Here is an 18,199-nt window from a genome sequence, read left to right as displayed (position 1 = left end):
GTTAGAGCATGGTGCTGATGACACTAATTTTGGCCTGTGAGCTAGAGGTTCCTCACCCTTGGACTTCAAAGTTTCCTATGAACAGAAGCCAGGCCTTTAACAGGAAGAAACTGCTGATGAATTGGTTATCAGTAACTGAGGGGGAGGGGGGGAGGGTGTTCCTAGAAATGGTTGGTACACTCCTTCACAGCATCAGGTGAATTATCAACACGTTCACAATGCTAAGTCTTGTTTCAGTAGGAATTTAATTGGAGAAAAAAATGCATGGAGTATAACAAGCATTATTATTACTGTGCAAATAATTAGGAAACAAAACCATTATACTAGTACAGTGGTATTGACCTGGAAACTGTCGGCGGGTGAGTGAAATATATGAAATATCTAAATAGGGCTTCAGGTATATTGAAATGAATTACTCCTACAGATCTATGTACTTTGAAATCCAATGAAAGAAAATGAAAGAAAATGATGTCAGGTTTGTAACATACACACACACAGAGAGAAAGAGAGTGTCTCATTTTGAACAGGCAAGCCCCACCCTTTCCTGCAAGGTTCAAGTTGAGTTTCAATCATGTTTAAAGGCACTAAACCACAGAATACGATTTGCTAGCCTGGGGGTGGGGATTCTTAGGGAAGGACACAGCACTCAAGACCTTCAGTCTGATTAGCATGGCTCTTATTTCTTCAGTTATAAGTCTCACAAATAGAGCAATAACTCTCTACTCTGCACCATAGAAGCCTTCTCTAACCACTGACGTCACCCACACACACACACACACTCCCACACCCATTTCTCTCTCTCTTTTTCTCACATACTTCTTCATAACAGCTACAGATTAGATAGTTAAAATCATCTAGCAGAGGAAACATGATGTGTTTCTATACAAAAGTCAGCGGAAGGCTAAATTGTTGGTTAAAGGATAAAGACATTGTGGGCTCCACACAGTCCCCAGGTCACCTGGCGAATGCCAATGTGTTGTTTTACATTATATCTTTGACATAAATTATAATATTGAAAACCAGTGCAAAAAAACCCCAACAACCCAAATGTCTAAGGCCCACAGGTGAATCCTTCATATGCTTTGGTGCATCTGGCACCTATTATGCATGTCTGAGAAGCCAGCTTTCGGAAACTTCTAGAAACAACAGTTCTTCGTTTGAGTAAAAAGAGGCAGGCGAAGCAGGTTCACGCATTCCGGAGTGTGTAGCTTTTACCTCACGTGTTTTGAAACGTCCTACATATATTTATAGACTTACCTAACAGCTGAGTAATATGGAAGAAATCTACTAAAAATGCAATTTTCCCAAAAGGCCTAAGTCCTGCACAGCCTTCCAAAAAGAGAGATTGTGCAAATAACACACACCCCCAGTCCGTTTAGGCAGTCTATGTGAATGCTTATGCTTGGTATTGGGGGTGCTGATCTTTCCAAACGTTCACGTGTTCTAGACTATCCACTTTCTTCTTGCAGAATGTTGAACGCTCTGAGGGAGCCCCACTGCTGGAGTGTTCGGTTCCAGAAAGTACAGTTTGTCTTTCTAGAGAGGTCCATTCTACAAAGATGAGAATGAGAAATGTTTCTTTTAGGAGGAAACAAGTTCCTATGTTCTCTTGGCAGTCTGTGTGCTGACCACGGTTTTCTTTACAGTACTTGAGGTTGGCAGTGCCTTGATTTTGGGGGCTGCTGGCTTCCTCTGCTTCTGACCGCTGGCTTGAAGGGGCTTCAGTCCAAGCATCTCACAGTATTTATTACATAGGTGGAGGACCTTGAACTGTTCAATAAATGAGATGGAGCAGTTACCTTTGAAACCTTTGTACCTGAAGAAGAAGACAGACAGGATTGAAACTTTTTGGTTTCTAAGAAAAATACTGTAGGCTACACCTCAATTGCAAGACTTGCTAAAACATTCAAGCCACACTTAACCCATATTCAACTAAAGTCATCTGTCATGGATGATTTAGCTGAAATTCCCGAATTGCAGGGGGTTGGACTAGATGGCCCTCGGTGTCCCTTTCAGCTCTACAATTCTATGATTCTGTGAAAATGACCAGCTTAACATCTAGCCTCAGCAAAATACAATGGCATGTAGTAAAAGAGATCACGATTGGCACCATCGTCTATAGAAGAGATGGCTAACCTTTTTTGGAGCGCCAAGGGCCACACTGACCCATGGTCAACCCTTGGAGGCCCGTATGTCAAAGTGCAAAAGTAGGAATGGCAAGTACTGAGGTTCTCAAGGCGGCCTTCCAAAAGACTAATCTAGTGGGAGAGATCTAAACATGACCTTCATTCTTCCATTGAAATTAAAGGATTTCATGCACTTACACTTGATAAATTGGTGAAAAAGAATCTCAGGATCCCACCCCCACTGCACTTACGCAGAATTGCACAGACAACATGTGGGACTGTTGCTCACATAACCACAAATAATAGTTTGCCTTTCATTAAAAGCAGTATGTATTTATTTATACCTATCAGCATTCAACTTCACTTTAAATAAATAACTTTACAGACATCTTACAAGAGCTAAACATTCATTTATTCATTCAACTTCTATTAAGGTTGCCAGGCATCCCCTCTTCCCGGGGACAGTCCCTGGATTTACAAATCAGCCCCCCTGACAAAATCCATTGAAGTTGAAAAGTGTCCCCGGATTCATTGAAAAAAATCTGGTAACCTTCACTTCTATCCTGCCATTCCTCCTGAAGGAGCCCAGTTTGGGAAATCAAAAGTGCATTTGTAAAGCCCCCAGTTCAAACTGAATCATGCTGCAGAATCGCTGCTTGCTCCTTTCTAGAGTTCAACCCAGGTTAGAAAACCTCACCCTGATTATCTCCTTTTTCTTTTCTTCCTCTTTTTTTTTTGGGGGGGGAGGGGGGAGTTCAGGTACATTCACCTGACAGAATCAGGGGAAACAGCACAATGATATGAGGGGAACTGTACAAAATATTATCCTGTACCATGACTGAGGGTGCCATATAATCCTTACAGGTTTTTTTATGCTGTTAACAACTGCGAGGAATTCTCATCTCTGTTCAGCCTGCCTGCCTTTAATAAAAATGCTAACAGTCCTCGCCCCTGTGTTTTACTTCTTTGGGTAGGACAGGCCTGTCATTTTGAACTGCCTTTCTTGAATGCAGCTCACCCTACCTAGGAGGTGTCAGTGACAAGGGATCTCCAAAAGCCCAGGCATTTGTCTACCTCCAACTTCAGCCCCAATTATAATAAACAACCTCTTAAACTTTAACATTTTAAAAGCAGTGAATATGCCTCCCTTCCATTCTCTTGGTGCCAAAAGAACACCAACTGGAAAGGCTACAACATCAAAAGTTGTGATTCCTGAGCATCTGTAATTCTGCACAGTGAAAAGCCACTTATGCCAGACCATGATGGAACATGTAATTCCACCCTGGAATTGGAAACGGCTCTTTGACAGATTGCACAGATCTTAATGTTTTTCAAACATACCTTCAGCGTAATACATTTTATAGGCTCTGCTGCTTTTCTTGAACTCCCACACACGTTTGGTGATGATCTTAGCAATGATGACACTGATGTGAAGCTATTACCGGTGCTGATTGAAAGCCTAAACCATTTTGTGACACTCCCATCCAGAGCGCATGAGTCTGTAATGCACAGCCTGTGACAACCCCCCCAAAAGGCTATTTCAAGAGCTGTAAGTGGGACAGAAAAGGGTGACCAAACAGATTAAGGGGCTTGAGCAACACTGCTCTGTGAAAAATGGTTGCAATGTCTGGCTTCTTTATAGCTCAGAGAAAAAGGTGATTAAGGGAGAAAACAGCAGAGGTGTACAAAATTAAGCACAGTGCAGACAGAACGGATAGAGGGTTCTCCTCCTCCTCCTCCTCCTCCTCCTCCTCCTCCTCCTCCTCCTCCTCCTCCTCCTCCTCCTCCTCCTCTCTCTCTCTCTCTCTCTCTCTCTCTCTCTCTCTCTCTCTCTCTCTCTCTCTCTCTCTCTCTCTCTCTCTCATAATGCTAGAACTCAATAGGGTCATCCAACAAAGCCAAATGTTGGGAGATTCAGGACAAGAGGAATGACTTAAGTCACTCAGCACACAGTTAAATCTGTGGGCATCACTACCACAAGATACAGCGATAGCCATCAGCCAGGTGATTAGGTACATCCCTGCAGGGTGAGGTTATCAGTGGTCACACGTCATGATGGCTGTGTATCATGTCATGATGGAGGCAGCATATGTACCTTAGAGATGGAGGAGGAACCCGCAGATTCCCAAGCAGACCCACCCACGCCACAACCTATGTCGACCCTTTAGTCCCCCTTAGAATCTGCAGCCATGAGGTTCACACTATGAGGCAAACCAGCACTGCTTCTGTCTACAGTGGTGCCTCGCTTAACAAACGCCCCGTAAGACAAAATTGTCGCTTGAAGGAAGGATTTTTCTAGCGGAGGTTGCCTCGCTAGACGAATTCGTTTTATGAAAAATTCGTCTAGTGAATCACAGTTTCCCATAGGAATGCATTGAAATTCAATTAATGCGTTCCTATGGGCAAAAAAAAAATTCAATGCATTCCTATGGGATTCGCTAGACAAATTTTTCGTTATAAGAATAGACCCGTGGAACGAATTAAATTCGTCTAGCGAGGCACCACTGTATTTTTAAAGTGTCCCCCTCCCCATTTTAAAATGCTCCATCCGCTCAAAGCCTGGAGAGGCTGGTGTGCCACTTTCAATAGAATAAAGCAAGCCATCATAGAAGGGACGGGGCTTGATGGCATTCCCTTGCTCAAAAGGAAATTATACAGGGGGAAACATGCCTGCCTCCCCCAGTTTTTCCCACAGGGCCAGCCATGTTTTGTCCTTTATGACAAACAGCTGAACTAATCTGTTTATTACCCCAGGCTTTTGCTATCTAGTCTTTTTTTAGCTGCTTCTAAGAGACCATTCACCCCCAAATCACTTTTCTGCCAGTGATAAACCAGTTTCCCGCAGGGGCAACACTGGTATGAAGAGGAACTGCACAGCAGTTGTTCCATGTATCTTGGACTTCTGACATTAAATTTCAGGGCAAGCCCTACAGAGGCAATTGCCTTTGATGGCCAGTGCAGGAGGCAGGGATTGTGCAAGGTGCTGGAGGGCAGAGTTGTGTGTGCCATGCCCTGTGCCCTCAAACCACGGCACCAAAAGTTGCAGGGGGTATGCAAAACTAGTCTACTGCCCTCAAATGCAGTAGAAAATGCTGCCCTACTGATAGTGCTGTTGTTGTGTTTTTTAAAAATCAATTGCTGGCCCAGTTAACCACCATACTGTATATGGAACAGTGGAGGCAGTCTTGTCCTTCACCTCAGGGAGCAATACATGTTGAGCCAAGACCTATAGGTTTTGTGAGATGGAGCCATGCTTCAGTGACTCCCATGTGAGAAGAGGAGAGGCTATGGCTCCTCCAAAACCATATCAGAACCTCTCAGGCACCAAGCCATTGTAACCATGTTAAAAAGGGGTGGCCAGAAACACTGGCCTTTTGTGTCTGTTTTTGTTTTGTTTTTTTGCAAAGGAAAACGATATTCATTTCCATCCTTTCACATTCAGCCCAAGTTTTGCTTTAGCACTTGCAAAGCTGTCTGTTGGCCATGCTCTATCTTTTGTTTAGGCCTAGCAGAGTGGGCTTATTAAATATTTGATTAACAAAGGCTGATATCATTGGCTTAGATCCTCCCTTCCTCCAGAGGACTGAACGGGGATTCTTAAAAAGTTTGTGTGTATGAGGGAGACGCAGAGAGAGTAAAGTGTGCCCTCTACTGAGCTGGAACTATATTGCAACCATTACTGTAATGAGATTATGACGGGAAATTAACATTACGATTGCTATCATCTACTGTGAAGGCTGAAAGCGGGTTATAATAAAAATATACTGTATTTTTCATTCTATAAGACACACTTTTTTCCTCCTAAAAAGTAAGAGGAAATGTCTGTGTGTCTTTTGGAGCGAATGTGTGGTCCCTGGAACCGAATTGCCCAGGGGCTAAAGGCAGATCGTGCTTTTTTCTTCTTCTTAAGAGCTAAAGGCTAACAAGAGGGAATGAGCTGAAAGGAACCCGCTCAGAAGCTGATTGCAAGAGATCGGAGAGGGAGATAAGAGATCTAGCTCCCTTCCCGGCCCCTCCAGCCCCTTGCCTAGGCTTCAATTGTTGTCTGCAGAGGGAGACATGTGACTGGCTGATTAGATTATCTGTCTGGAAACTGTAGAAACAGGTCCATTTCCTTTCCTAGAACTGCAGAACTGTAAGTTGAACCCCATATAAACAGGATTTTTTCCCTTTGCAAGGAAACTCAGCAACTTTGAGCTGCTCCTAAAAAATGGAGCTTTCCCCCTTTGCAAAAAAGATGCACAACTCTGAGCTGACCCCCCTTCCCCAAAAATGGGGCTTTTCCCATTTGCAAAAAAAAGCTGCACAACTTTGAGCTGATCCTAAAAAAAATGGAGCTTTCCCCCTTTGCAAAAGCTTCCTCAAATATTTAATTGGGGGGAGGCAAAGGCACCTAGGCCTCTAGGAGTTGGCTGCTATGCCTAGGACAATTCAAGAAAGCAAAATATTTTTTTTCTTGTTTTCCTCCTCTAAAAACTCAGTGCGTCCTATGGTCAGGTGCATCCTATGGAGCGAAAAATGCGGTAAAACTCACGAACGTTCAAGTAAGCAACTGAGGGAGGAAACCACAAGTAGAAGGATGAACAGAGCAATCTTATACTCAAATGGTGCCAGGCCAGGAGGAGGTATACACTGCTCCTATGTGTGCAGGAAGGCCATCCTAGGACACTGTGCTGCCTGAGGTGAATGTCAACATGGTGCCTCCTCTTCATTCCATGCTCAGAAGCCAACTGGTCTGGCAGGTTAATTCTTATTTCAAGACAGGAGGCAGGATAGTGTTCTCCAGTGGGATGGGTTAGGGCCCCAGGACAGGGAGCTGTGTGACATATGCTGCTCTGTTCACCAAAAGAGGGTGTGGGGCACAGCAGCAACAGGATGCCAGCACAGCTGCCTCCCACCACCTGCTGCCTGAGGCGGCCATCTCACTCTGCCTAATGGTAGGGCCAGCCCTGGTCAGTGGAATGGATGGAAGCGGGGAAGATACAACCCAGAAAAGACACATACGCAGAGAGAGAGAAGTGTAAAAACAACGTAACTCCCTCAGTGTCTGCCTACCAATTCTGTGGAACAGCATCCCTGTTGAGACGTTTTTGCTTTGGCAAGCTCTGCTAGTGGGCTGTTTTAGGTCTTCATTTTGTTCTGTTTTTAAACCTATCCTCAACTGTGTTTTTTTGTTTTTTTTAAACAGTATTTGCAGCTTTATTTTATGGCATGTTTATAAATAGTATTGAGACATATGGGGAAAGTGATTCACAAATTAATAAATAGTAATCAGGAACTGTTTTTGCAATGATGCCCACATGCCTGCCCACACAAGGAGGGAGCCAATAAGAGAATAATAAACACACACACCCCAGCACGTATGCTTCCCCACCCTCAACATAGTCCTTATTGCAATAAAGTTCAAGGGCCATTCAGGAAGGAAAATACCTTTTTCACAAGCAATCAAAAGGAGAGGCCAAGACATGCAACAAGGGCAGCCATGGAAACACACTGGTTATCAGCAGCAACCTTCGGTGGCTCTGGTTTGGAAGCAGGAGGTGGAGGTCTAACCTCCCCCACCCCCATGAGGAGGTGGTAGAAATGGCCCCACTCGCTTTTTGCATGCCTGGACAATACACTTTGTACTGCAAGTTCCACAGAGTGGTTGCCTACCCTTTCAGCCACGTATCAGACATAGAGGACATTTGCCTTCCCACAACCCTAAGATTCAATCACTGACACCAGGAGCACAAGAGATGCAGGGGGGGGGCAGGGTCTAGTGGAACAGGCTCATGTTTCTCATGCAGAAGAACCCAGACTCAAACCCAAGGTACAACCCTGCACTAATCAAGAGATGAGCACCTTCCCACCATCATTCAGACTCAGTTGACTGGATCAAGAGGGAGACTGCATGGGCCAAAAGCCAGGCTTTTGCAAAGGTCATGCCATGATGCATAAACAAAGGCTACGGTTGGCATCATCTGTACCCTGCTCTTAATCTTAAGAGACATGCCACAAAATGAAAATACAACCCCAGAAGCTCAACACTGTACAGTGGTGCCTCGCTAGACGAATGCCCTGTAAGACAAATGTTTCGCTTAACGAAGAGATTTTTCGAGCGGAGGTTGCCTCGCAAGACGAATTCGTTTTGTGAAAAATTCGTCTAGCGAATGGCTGTTTCCCATAGGAATGCATTGAAATTAAATTAACACGTTCCTATGGGCAAAAATAAAATAAAATAAATAAAATTCAATGCATTCCTATGGGATTCGCTAGACGAAATTTTCACAAAACAATTTGACTCACAGAACAAATTAAATTCGTCTAGCAAGGCACCACTGTACTTGCTAGAGGCTGGCTGAGTATTACACAGTAATCAAATAGCCCCAGGTGTTTTTTTTTAAGTCAACTTCATCCTGTAAGAGCTGCTGAAGCAAGGAACTGTTTGATCAAAAAAACTCCAGCACATCTTGCAATATCTGCAACCAAATTTGGTGCTATTTGGCTTGCAAATCGCTACTTCGAAAATGGTTTCATTCAATTTCTGCTGTGTTTTCATATACGGATACCGTAATGCGTGTGGATTTGTCTCACCAGCATTATTCAAGGCATCAGGGACAGGAGAAGAGGTGTTTGCAAAGGGCTACCGACGGCGTGAGAACCATCAGCATAGTAGGTTCCTTTGACATTGTTAAATGTGAGAGATAATTTATAGGTTAGGAGAGCAGGGTGCTTGTGGCTGATATTCCCCACAGCTTCTTTCCACACAAGTCAGTAAACGTCAAAATCCAGTACTCATTTGGGACAGGTGAATTAGCATAGCAGTCAGCTCCTCAGGGAGGTCTGTTTCTCTTGAGACCAATTTAGAAATCAGAGGTGTGTCACAGAGCTTATTGTGATAACCCCCACATAGGTGCACCTCATAGGAGGGTCCACAGCCAAGCTCCTAAGTGGAGTCTAAAAAAGAAGGTATATGTGTTGCTTTTATACACAGTGCAAGATACACACCAGTAAGCTTTAGACAATTTTATCCTAGTCAGTATGTGCATTGAACTAAAAATGTTTTTATATACCGTGGTACGTTGGAAGTTGAACAGAATCCGTTCCAGAAGTCCGCTCAACTTCCAAAACATTCAGAAACCAGGGTGTGGCTTCCGATTGGCTGCAGGAAGTTCCTGCAGCCAATCGGAAGCCGCGGAAGCCACCTTGGACATTTGGGTTCCAAAGAACATTCACTTCTGGATTTGTGGCGTTCAGGAGCCAAAACAGTTCGACTCGCAAGGCGTTCAACTGTATGAACATGTAGTAGTTTTTGATTGCTATATATATGCAATTGTTTTAACAGGTTTTTTTAAAATATATGCAACATAGGAAATGAAATAAATAATAACATTTAAACCTGAGGAGTTTGCCAAAGCCAAAATCTCACTTGCATTTTTGCAATCTCTCTATTTAAATTTGAATGCATCCTCTGTTCAGTTTGGGACACAGTTTGCATTCCTGTGATGTGAACAATTCTGCCATAAACTTTCTTTAAAACACACATAAACACAACTGTGGCTAAAATATTGCTGAGAACCAAGAGCATTGTTTCCCAGTCAAGTAGTATCTTCCCAGAATTCTTTTCACTGTCTTAGGAAAAGATTAATGGGATTTGGCCATTGCAGGAAATATTGTGCAGAATATTAATCAGTGCGATCTTCTGCAACACATATTGTATGCTCATTAAAAACATATATTGTCAAAAGGAAGAAAATAAATGGTCATGAATTATTCAAAGTGCTTTGCCTTAATGGCATTTTATAAGCCTGTGAACTTACACCAAGACATTAGACATTTTCTCCTCACTCAAAATCTACCAAGAATACAAGGCAGATGGGGAAAGGTAATGACCACAAGAATTAAAAACATTCAACAGTGGGAAAAATATGCACTGGGATAGTGAATTAAGATTTTTTTAAAAAGAAAACTTCCAATTTCCTTGTTTACTTACTGTTTTTTTAAAACAACAACAACTTACAACCTACTTAATTTTTGTAATAAAGTTAAGTTGGCCAAAACAAAATCAAAATGTCACAACAGTATTGAAATATATCGCAACCCTCAATTTGAACACAAAGTCTATATATTAGGAAGCCTGCTAATGGCTCCTAGTTACAATACCTCAGAGGCATTAAGCCCCTCAATACTAGTTGCTGGGAATCACAGGTAGGCAGAGTGCTGTTGTGTTGTGGCTCTCAGTAAGCGAGACTGAAAAGACCTTCTGCCTGAAGTCTTGGACTTGGACAGTTGCTGCATTAAGCAGGCCTGCCCTATCCATGAGACAAGGTGAGGCGACTGCCTCAGGCGGCAGGATCCACAGGGGTAGGATCTGGTTTCCAAGGAATGCACCACTCAGTGCTGCTGTTGCCACGGTGGCAGCGGCAGCTGCGGCACACTCATTGGAGGATGGATCTGTTGTCGTCCCAGCAGCCCCGCCCCCCGCAATGCTGCCTCTGCAGTGGCCTCTCAGCAAATAGGAAACACTGTTGGTCTCCCTTGTTCCTGATGTAGATCTTCACACACCCCTTCTTCCCTGGGGGGCATTTTGTGGGATGGAACACTGGGGCAGACAAGTCACAACAGTTCCTAGAGTGTCCACTAACAGGAACTCATCTGGAGGGACACCTGACTACAGGTCAGTTCCTGTCCCCTCCTGATATGCAGATGAGATTAGCTGGGGTTTAAGCCCCTAGCCTGCAATCACTCGCTCTCTTAGCTACTTCCTCCTTCGATGAGGACACATCTACAGAGAATCTACAGATAGGATGGTTCTCCCTCTTGGCCTGCAGCCAAGAGTGAGACCAAATGGAGTCTTACTTTAGCAAGTAGTCTCCATGTGTATATATTTGTAACTTTTTTAAGCAAGCCTGCCTTTCTGAGATTATGCTGTTAACTCAGGATGAAACTGTAAGTAAACTCTATCTTATTTTATAAACACTGTGTTGTGTATTTCTTTTAAGAGGGACAAAGGGGACTTTGCCAGGAAGTGTAATATTGAAGTATAAAGTGTAATATTGTTATAGAGATTCTAACGAATCTAACGCACATGCTTTGCTGCGCACAAAAGGGGAATGTCACTCTGCTGATATTGGAAGCTTGCTAACACAAGCTTGGATAGGATCTATCTAATAATATATCCTAATCCACATCCCTAACATTCCCACACATTTTGTGACTTGCTCAGGTGCCAAAATGTCTTGGCCCAGCCCTGGCATTAAGTGAGTAATCCTCTCATAAGGAAGAGGTTGTGCTACCATCAGAAAGGACTCAGGATTTGGGTTGAATGGCTATCTTCCCTCCTCCTCCATTGCTGTGTACTGTATTTACTTGACACAGTTATGTTATTCTGATAATTGGTTGCTTTGTGGTTTTTATGTTATGGTTGTAATTGCACACTGTTTTTTTAATTTTAAATGTCTTTTTGTATCTTGCCCTGGGACCATTTGATGAATAGCTGGCTATAAATACAAACCCTAATAACTAACACTAATAAATATATAAACAAACGAGCAAACAAGAAACCACATTAGTCCACTATTACTCTCTTTAAAAATGCAGAAGTACATGTTGAAGGCAAGAAAATGGAAAGATCCTCTGTGGAATCATGTTGTTTTGCATTTCAGGTGGCTCCCAGTTTCTAACTACCAGTATGTAGTTGATGGCAGCCTGTTGAATTTTCTTATCCACCCACCTCTGCTTTCACTTGCAAATTAGCATCTGATTCTCAGTGATTTGCATGATATGGTACTCTGGGCAATTTGTATTTAAAGACAAAGCAGACCATTCTGAGTAGGCTGCATTATAACATTGATTCAGTTTCTTTCCAGCAATGTAAACATTTTCTTTTTCTTTCCTAGTACAGTACATTATTTTATTCTCCCTGCACCCAGCTAGTTTTTCTTGAAGAAAATATTCATAGTCACTATGGATCATTTAAAAATATCTTTCCTATCTAGAAGAATTTATGTTTAATACATCTTGACCCCTATTTTACTTTTTTACTGCCAGTATGTGAATTGCTGAACCTAAGCAGACTCTTGGAAGCGTATAGGAGATGCATAAACTTTGATGAAGTCTTATACCGGTAGGAGTAACCAAAGCAAGGAAAGGGTGAAATGAATTTTCCCATGCAACTAGGGTTCTGAATCTTTAGCATAACATGGCAACTCTGTTTAAATTCATAAAAATGTATTTTAAAAAAACCCACCCACACAATTTGTTTTCATAGAATTCCAACAGATCATTTCTTGGTTTAATAGTTTGTTACCTTCGCCCATCGCTTCCCCCCTTAATGCTTCCCTTTTTATCAAGGAAGCTCTTGATTCACCCTGTACTGGCTAACGTAGCAAAACTGCATAAAGTATGTGGGTAGAGCTGAGTTTGTGCGTTCTGTGCCAGTGAGGTCTGCACTGATATTAACTCTAATACCGTATTGTGAGCTCTATGTTGGTGAGCTCTAATAATGGATTTGAGCAAAATCTTTGTCCTTTGGCTGCTGCTTCTCCCCCCCCACTCCCCCCCCCCCGGTTAGGAAGAATGATGGTTTGTCCCCAGATGGGTTAGGTGGAACATGATACTGTATGGTGGGTGGGGGACAACCAAGAGCGTCTGCAGTGTGTTTATCACACCCTCTCCCAAAAGCAAACCAAGGAGCCTTTTCAAAAGGAAGGTTCCATTAACATTTTATCCACCAGAAGAAGTCAGCAAGAAAGCCCACTGAAATGCTTTTGCTTTTAAGAGCTGTGGCTTAAAATGGATGCTGCGTGCTGCAATCCTCTCTATTAAGTTCACAACATCACAAGGCTGATACAACGGGGGGGGGGGGACCAGGTCATTTAAAAAACGGCGCTGCTTCACTCACCCTTTGGCCTGTGTTGCTATGCCAACGTCGGTTAGTTTCATTCCTACACCTACAAAATAAAACAGCAAGCCGGCATCACACAGGGGTATTTCAGGTATAGAAAAGCTTTATATATTAATGCAGTTTTTATTGGCTTCACTGCTGATTACAGTTGCTATCCATCACACTCTCTGTATACACCGCCACAAATATTTCATTTCTCCAAGGCAGGTTATTCATTCAGCACTGTCATTGAATACAAGTCTACTCTGGAGCATCTCTTCCTCTTAGGGCTTATCTACACCTCTTGCCCCACTACTGTGCCTCTTGATGAGCTGCCTCAGCTCAGGCAGACTTTTTGGATCCGACCCTCCGCTCTTTGTTTTGCTCTGGTGTCCCAATAAAGATCTGCAGTGGGGATCCTGAATCTGCGAAGATCACAACTCACAGGGTGGAATGCAGCTGAGTTTTTATTGATTGCATTTTTACTCTGCCCTTCCTCCAAGGAGATTAGACTGGGGCATATGGTTTTCTGCCTTCCTCTTCTTGTGTGAGATACCTAGATGTGGGTAAGACACAAGGGAACGGGCCAAGGTCACACAAAGACCACTATGCCCAAGTGAGCTCCACAGAAATTCACCTCCTTCTGTTGCGATCACAGAAGTTGTCCCATGCATGGCATGATTTAGTTCAGAGTGGTCCAATGTGTGGCTTGAGGGCCACATGTGGCCCTCAGCAACATTTGACATGCACAGCCCTCACACTGCCTTCCCAAAGCTGGGTAAGGAGGCGCTGGGCTTTGGGAAGGTGGCATGAGGGCTCCGACAGGGTCCTAGAGCCCTTCCTAGTTAGCACTTTCCCAGCTTGGGGAAGAAGGTGGGAGGGCTATAGGACCCTCCCACCTCCTTCCCAAAGCCCAGCACCTCACTTAGCTGGCTATGGGAAGGCTGTGTGCGGACTGGGGATGTACATCAAAGTTTGGCCTTGCTCCCCCACCTTCACATGACAAGGCAGTGTGCAGCTGCATTTTCCATGCTGAAGTACTGTACTCTGGTGGCCCACTTGGTATGAAAAGTTGGGCTGATTTGGTTGGTCAGAAGCCATTGTGCCCAATGCATCTTGGTGAGGCCCGCACACAGGCAGAGAGGCACTGAAATCCTGCAGTCCCAACATTGCATTGCTGAAACCTCTTTTTTGCCAAAATATGACTAGTACTGTACAAGACACACTCAGTAATGCAGTTAGATAATTTTAGACTGTGGACTTAACCATCTTAGAGCAGCCACAACACGGACTGCAGTTGAATGTGGATCATTCATTGCATGTTGGGGAAATGTGGGCAGGCAAGTGCTTCCAGCCAAGCCCAATCACTGCCAACAGCTTCAACTCAGCAGTGCCACAGGTGAGAATGGCTCTGTGAGCACACAAAAGAGTGCAGGCATTCCCAGGCCAGCCCATTCACTGCCGGTAGCCATAGGAGAGCAGCTCAGTCCACAACTTAGGCAGGAGCTCCCAGCCCAGCCCACTGCGCACAGCCCAATTGCTGCCTGCACCAGCAAAACCTCTGCTGTGCTGGCGGAGGGCTTGCTTTCCTTGGGAGTACACCCAGCTGAGCTTGTGTGCCAAAGCCTGAACCGAACAATAAGACCTTGTGAAGAGTAAGAGGTGAGCTGAAATGAACTATGCACATTTCTTTTTTTGAAAAAGAATCTATAATTCTTTCTATCCTCTTTTCAAACCGGTTACCAGCAGTGGAAAAATGTAGGAATTTCTTGCTGCATTTGTTATATTAGTTGAATATAGCACCATTGTGGAAGCTGAATGCTTGCCACAGCAGGTAGATAATTCATTTCTTTCCTCTGACAGTAGGTAACACATTCTGAATGAAAAGAGCTGCAGCCTTGAGGAGGCTGGAGAAAAGGAAATATCCATAAATCTGTTGCTAGGAGTTCCACTTTAGTCAGTGATGTACTGTACCTGCAGGCATCCAGCCCGAAGCAGCTACTGAAGGGGTGACCTGATCATGGGTTAGTCACACTTTCAGCTTACAAACTTCTACCCAACTTGGGCCCAGGGCAAGAGCCACAGGAAAAACCAGCTGAGCACCAACTGCAACAATAGACTGTGGGAGGGAGGGTTACCAAACCCTTTGTTCTTCCATGTGAACCCGGCCAGGAAGCTGAAGTGTACGTGGGTTCCCAGGAAGCAGGACACAGCAAAAACAGCAAGAACCTTTATTGAACTACATAACGGAAACAGGGGGAAAGCAACTGCTTAGGCAGAGGGCCTTCTCGGTAGTGGCACCCACCCTGTGGAATGCCCTCCCACCAGAGGTCAAAGAGAACAACAATTACCAGACCTTTAGAAGGCATCTTAAGGCAGCCCTGTTTAGGGAAGCTTTTAATGTTTGATGGATTTCTGTATTTTAATGTTTTGTTGGAAGCTTCCCAGAGTGACTGGGGGAACCCAGCCAGATGGGCGGGGTATAAATAAATAAATAAATAAATAAATAATAATTATTATTATTTACATTCCTGAAAGCCTGGGCCACTCCCACTGCCAACGTGATGGGCTGTCTAAACTTCCAAGCTGCGAATCATGACTCAGAGTTCAAGGGCCAATGGCAGAGGCCCAAATTATGAAATGTTCTGTGATTGGACACCATGTATCGAATCAGAACACAGGAGCGCCGAATCCTTAGTCCAGACTCAAGCTCAGGCAAACACAGACCACTGAATACATAATAGAAAGATGTCTTAAGCTGGATGCTCCAAGCTTAGACCCACGTGGCTTAAGCAAACCATTTTTGTGTTTCTATACAAATAATTTACAAACATTTTACCATTTTGAAACTTAAGTTATACTGCCTGCCATTTCTTGCTGCTGTAAACAACATGAATCTGACCTCTGAAGAGTTTGGAAATAAACCTTTTTCAACTTGACAAACATGTGGTCTCTTTCTATGTTAAGGGAAGTAGGGAGCTTTGGAAGCAACTTACAAGGGGGTATTTTAAAGGTTTAACAGCCTACATTTCCATGCTTTACTTTGCTGCATATTTTTTAATTTTAAATCTCTGCTGGGTGTCTCACCAGGGAGTACTTGGCCCAAACCTGGATCTAGGCATCCAGGGGATTCTCCTTTCCATTTTACCAAATACAAAAACCAACATTGTTTAGAGTGGGTCACGTGATGCCTGACATTTATAGAAGCTTCCAGGTTAAACTCAGTTACTGTTCTAAGTGCCACCCTCCACTGAGGGGGGGCCTCTTCCCCACCATACAGAACAGCAAAACACACACACACACACACACACACACACACACACACACACGGAACATGCTGTGTTTTGTGCTGGTCATAAAGCAGAGGAAGCGCTTTCCTTTGTAGCTTCAGGCTAACAAAAAAAGGAATGTAGTGCTCTATCCCTTCTTTGACACCCAGATGGAATTTCAAGCTTTGGGAAGAATGCCCGAAGGTGGAAAAAATCACTTCCATGCTTGTGCACCTGAAATGTACTCGGAGTCGAGAGTGAATTTCATGCTCTTTATTCAGCTCATAGTCATCAAGGAGAAGAGGAGAAGAAGAATGGCTCTTTTCCCAAAACCATCTGCTTATATACATTATTTACACAATGGGCCTTGCGTGATTGGCTACTTCAGGGCTACACCTGTGGGCCAATTATATTGTGGATTGACTTCTGCCTGCAGCCTGATTGGCTGCTCCTACAGGCCAATCAGGTAGCAGATTCACTTCTGCCCGCCGCCTGATTGGCTGCTCCGGCAGGCCAATCAGGTTGCGGATTCACTTCCACCTGGAGTTGGATTGGGTAGCTCCCGCTGTTTCTGAATCCTATTGTTCTAGGATTCAGCTCAGTACATAACACCCCTCCCCTCTAAGTTCCAGTCCTGCCCGGGAAGTTGCATTCGTAGTCCCCAAGGTCTGCTGGCCGCCTCCGTGTGCGTTGTGGCCTGGGGTGTTCCTTGGTCAGGGGTTCTGGTTCTGGTTCGTGTTCCGAGGCTGCTGGCTGTGCCGGGGCTGTCTGGTCTGGCGCCACTGAACCACTAGGTTGTGGCTCTGGTTCCGGTGTCCTTCCAGCCTCGGGGCGCCCCTCTGTGCCTACTGCTTCTGCTTCTGCTTCCCCTGCCCACCCCTCTCGCTCTACAGGCCTCACTGCCCTGCTGTCCCCTTGGGACCCCTCTGTCCCGCTCTCCTCCCGGGTTCCTCCTGGGAATCGTCGCCGTAGCTGGTCGCAGTGGCGGCGCCAACATTGCCCCCCTTCCGTTAGTACCTCATACGACACGGGACCGGTCACCTTGGTGACTGTGGCGGGTACCCATGCTGGGCCTGCCCCAAAATTCTTTGCGTACACTGCGTCCTGGGCCACAAATGTCCGGGGGTTCCTGCCTTTCCCCACCACTACCTCATCCTGAGCTCTGTCGGGGTGAAGTCGGTCCAGTCTAGTTGCAAGGCGCCGGCCCATTAGTAGTTCAGCTGGGCTCCGGCCCGTCGTTGTGCTTGGGGTGCTGTGCTGTGCTAGAAGAAATGCGGCAAGGCGGTATTCCCAGTCCCCTTGTGTCATGCGGCGGAGGCTGTCCTTGGTGGTCCGCACCATGCGCTCCGCTTGGCCATTGGTGGCAGGGTGGAATGGTGCTGAGCGGATGTGGCGGATGGCGTTCTGCGCTGTGAAGGTCTGGAACTCCTCTGACGTGAATGCGGTTCCATTGTCCGAGACGAGGGTGTCAGGGAGCCCGTGGGTTGCAAAAAGCTTACGTAGTACCCGGATGGCTGCCGCCGTAGAAGTGGACGGTACCAGTGCGACCTCCAGCCATTTGGTGTAGGAATCCACCACTATGAAGAATGTTTTTCCCTGGAAGGGTCCAGCGAAGTCCACGTGCAAGCGTGACCATGGATGTCGGGCAGACTCCCAGGGCTGGACTGGGGCCCTTGGGGGATCCGGGCGGGATTCTTGGCAGGTCTGGCAGTGTTGGACCCAGGCCTCTATCTCTCTGTCAATCCCCGGCCACCACACATAACTCCTGGCAAGGGCCTTCATCCTCACTACCCCTGGGTGTGTCTCGTGTAGGGCTGTGAGGACCCTTTTGCGGAGGGGCTGGGGAACAACAACCCTGCTTCCCCATAACAAGCACCCCTTGTGGGCCGACAGTTCATGTTTGCGGTTTGTGTAGCCAGCGAATTCTGGCCCGGGGC

General features: G+C 45.1%; 1 protein-coding gene across 4 annotated transcripts in view; it reads right to left on the bottom strand.

Moving 5' to 3' along the window:
- Nucleotides 1-226: 226 nt before the first annotated feature.
- Nucleotides 227-18,199, bottom strand: part of ALPK2 (alpha kinase 2) — a 71,181-nt gene continuing 53,208 nt past the window's right edge. For 2 of the 4 annotated variants that reach the window (XM_035100543.3, XM_035100546.3), the window contains exons 12-13: nt 13,012-13,060; nt 227-1,816 (exon numbers count right to left, since the gene is read on the bottom strand). In XM_035100543.3, the coding sequence (XP_034956434.3) occupies nt 1,600-1,816; nt 13,012-13,060 (266 nt within the window). In that variant the 3' untranslated portion in view covers nt 227-1,599. Of the gene's footprint in view, nt 1,817-13,011; nt 13,061-16,331; nt 16,497-18,199 lie in introns of those variants that run through there. The other 2 variants (XM_035100545.3, XR_015946063.1) reach the window with 2 other exon arrangements.

This window comes from Zootoca vivipara, chromosome 10, assembly GCF_965207765.1.
Source record: "Zootoca vivipara chromosome 10, rZooViv2.hap1.1, whole genome shotgun sequence".
In the NCBI taxonomy this organism is placed as follows: domain Eukaryota; kingdom Metazoa; phylum Chordata; class Lepidosauria; order Squamata; family Lacertidae; genus Zootoca; species Zootoca vivipara.
The sequence above is the reverse complement of the archived record's forward strand: the minus strand, read 5'-3'. Positions and strand labels throughout refer to the sequence as shown.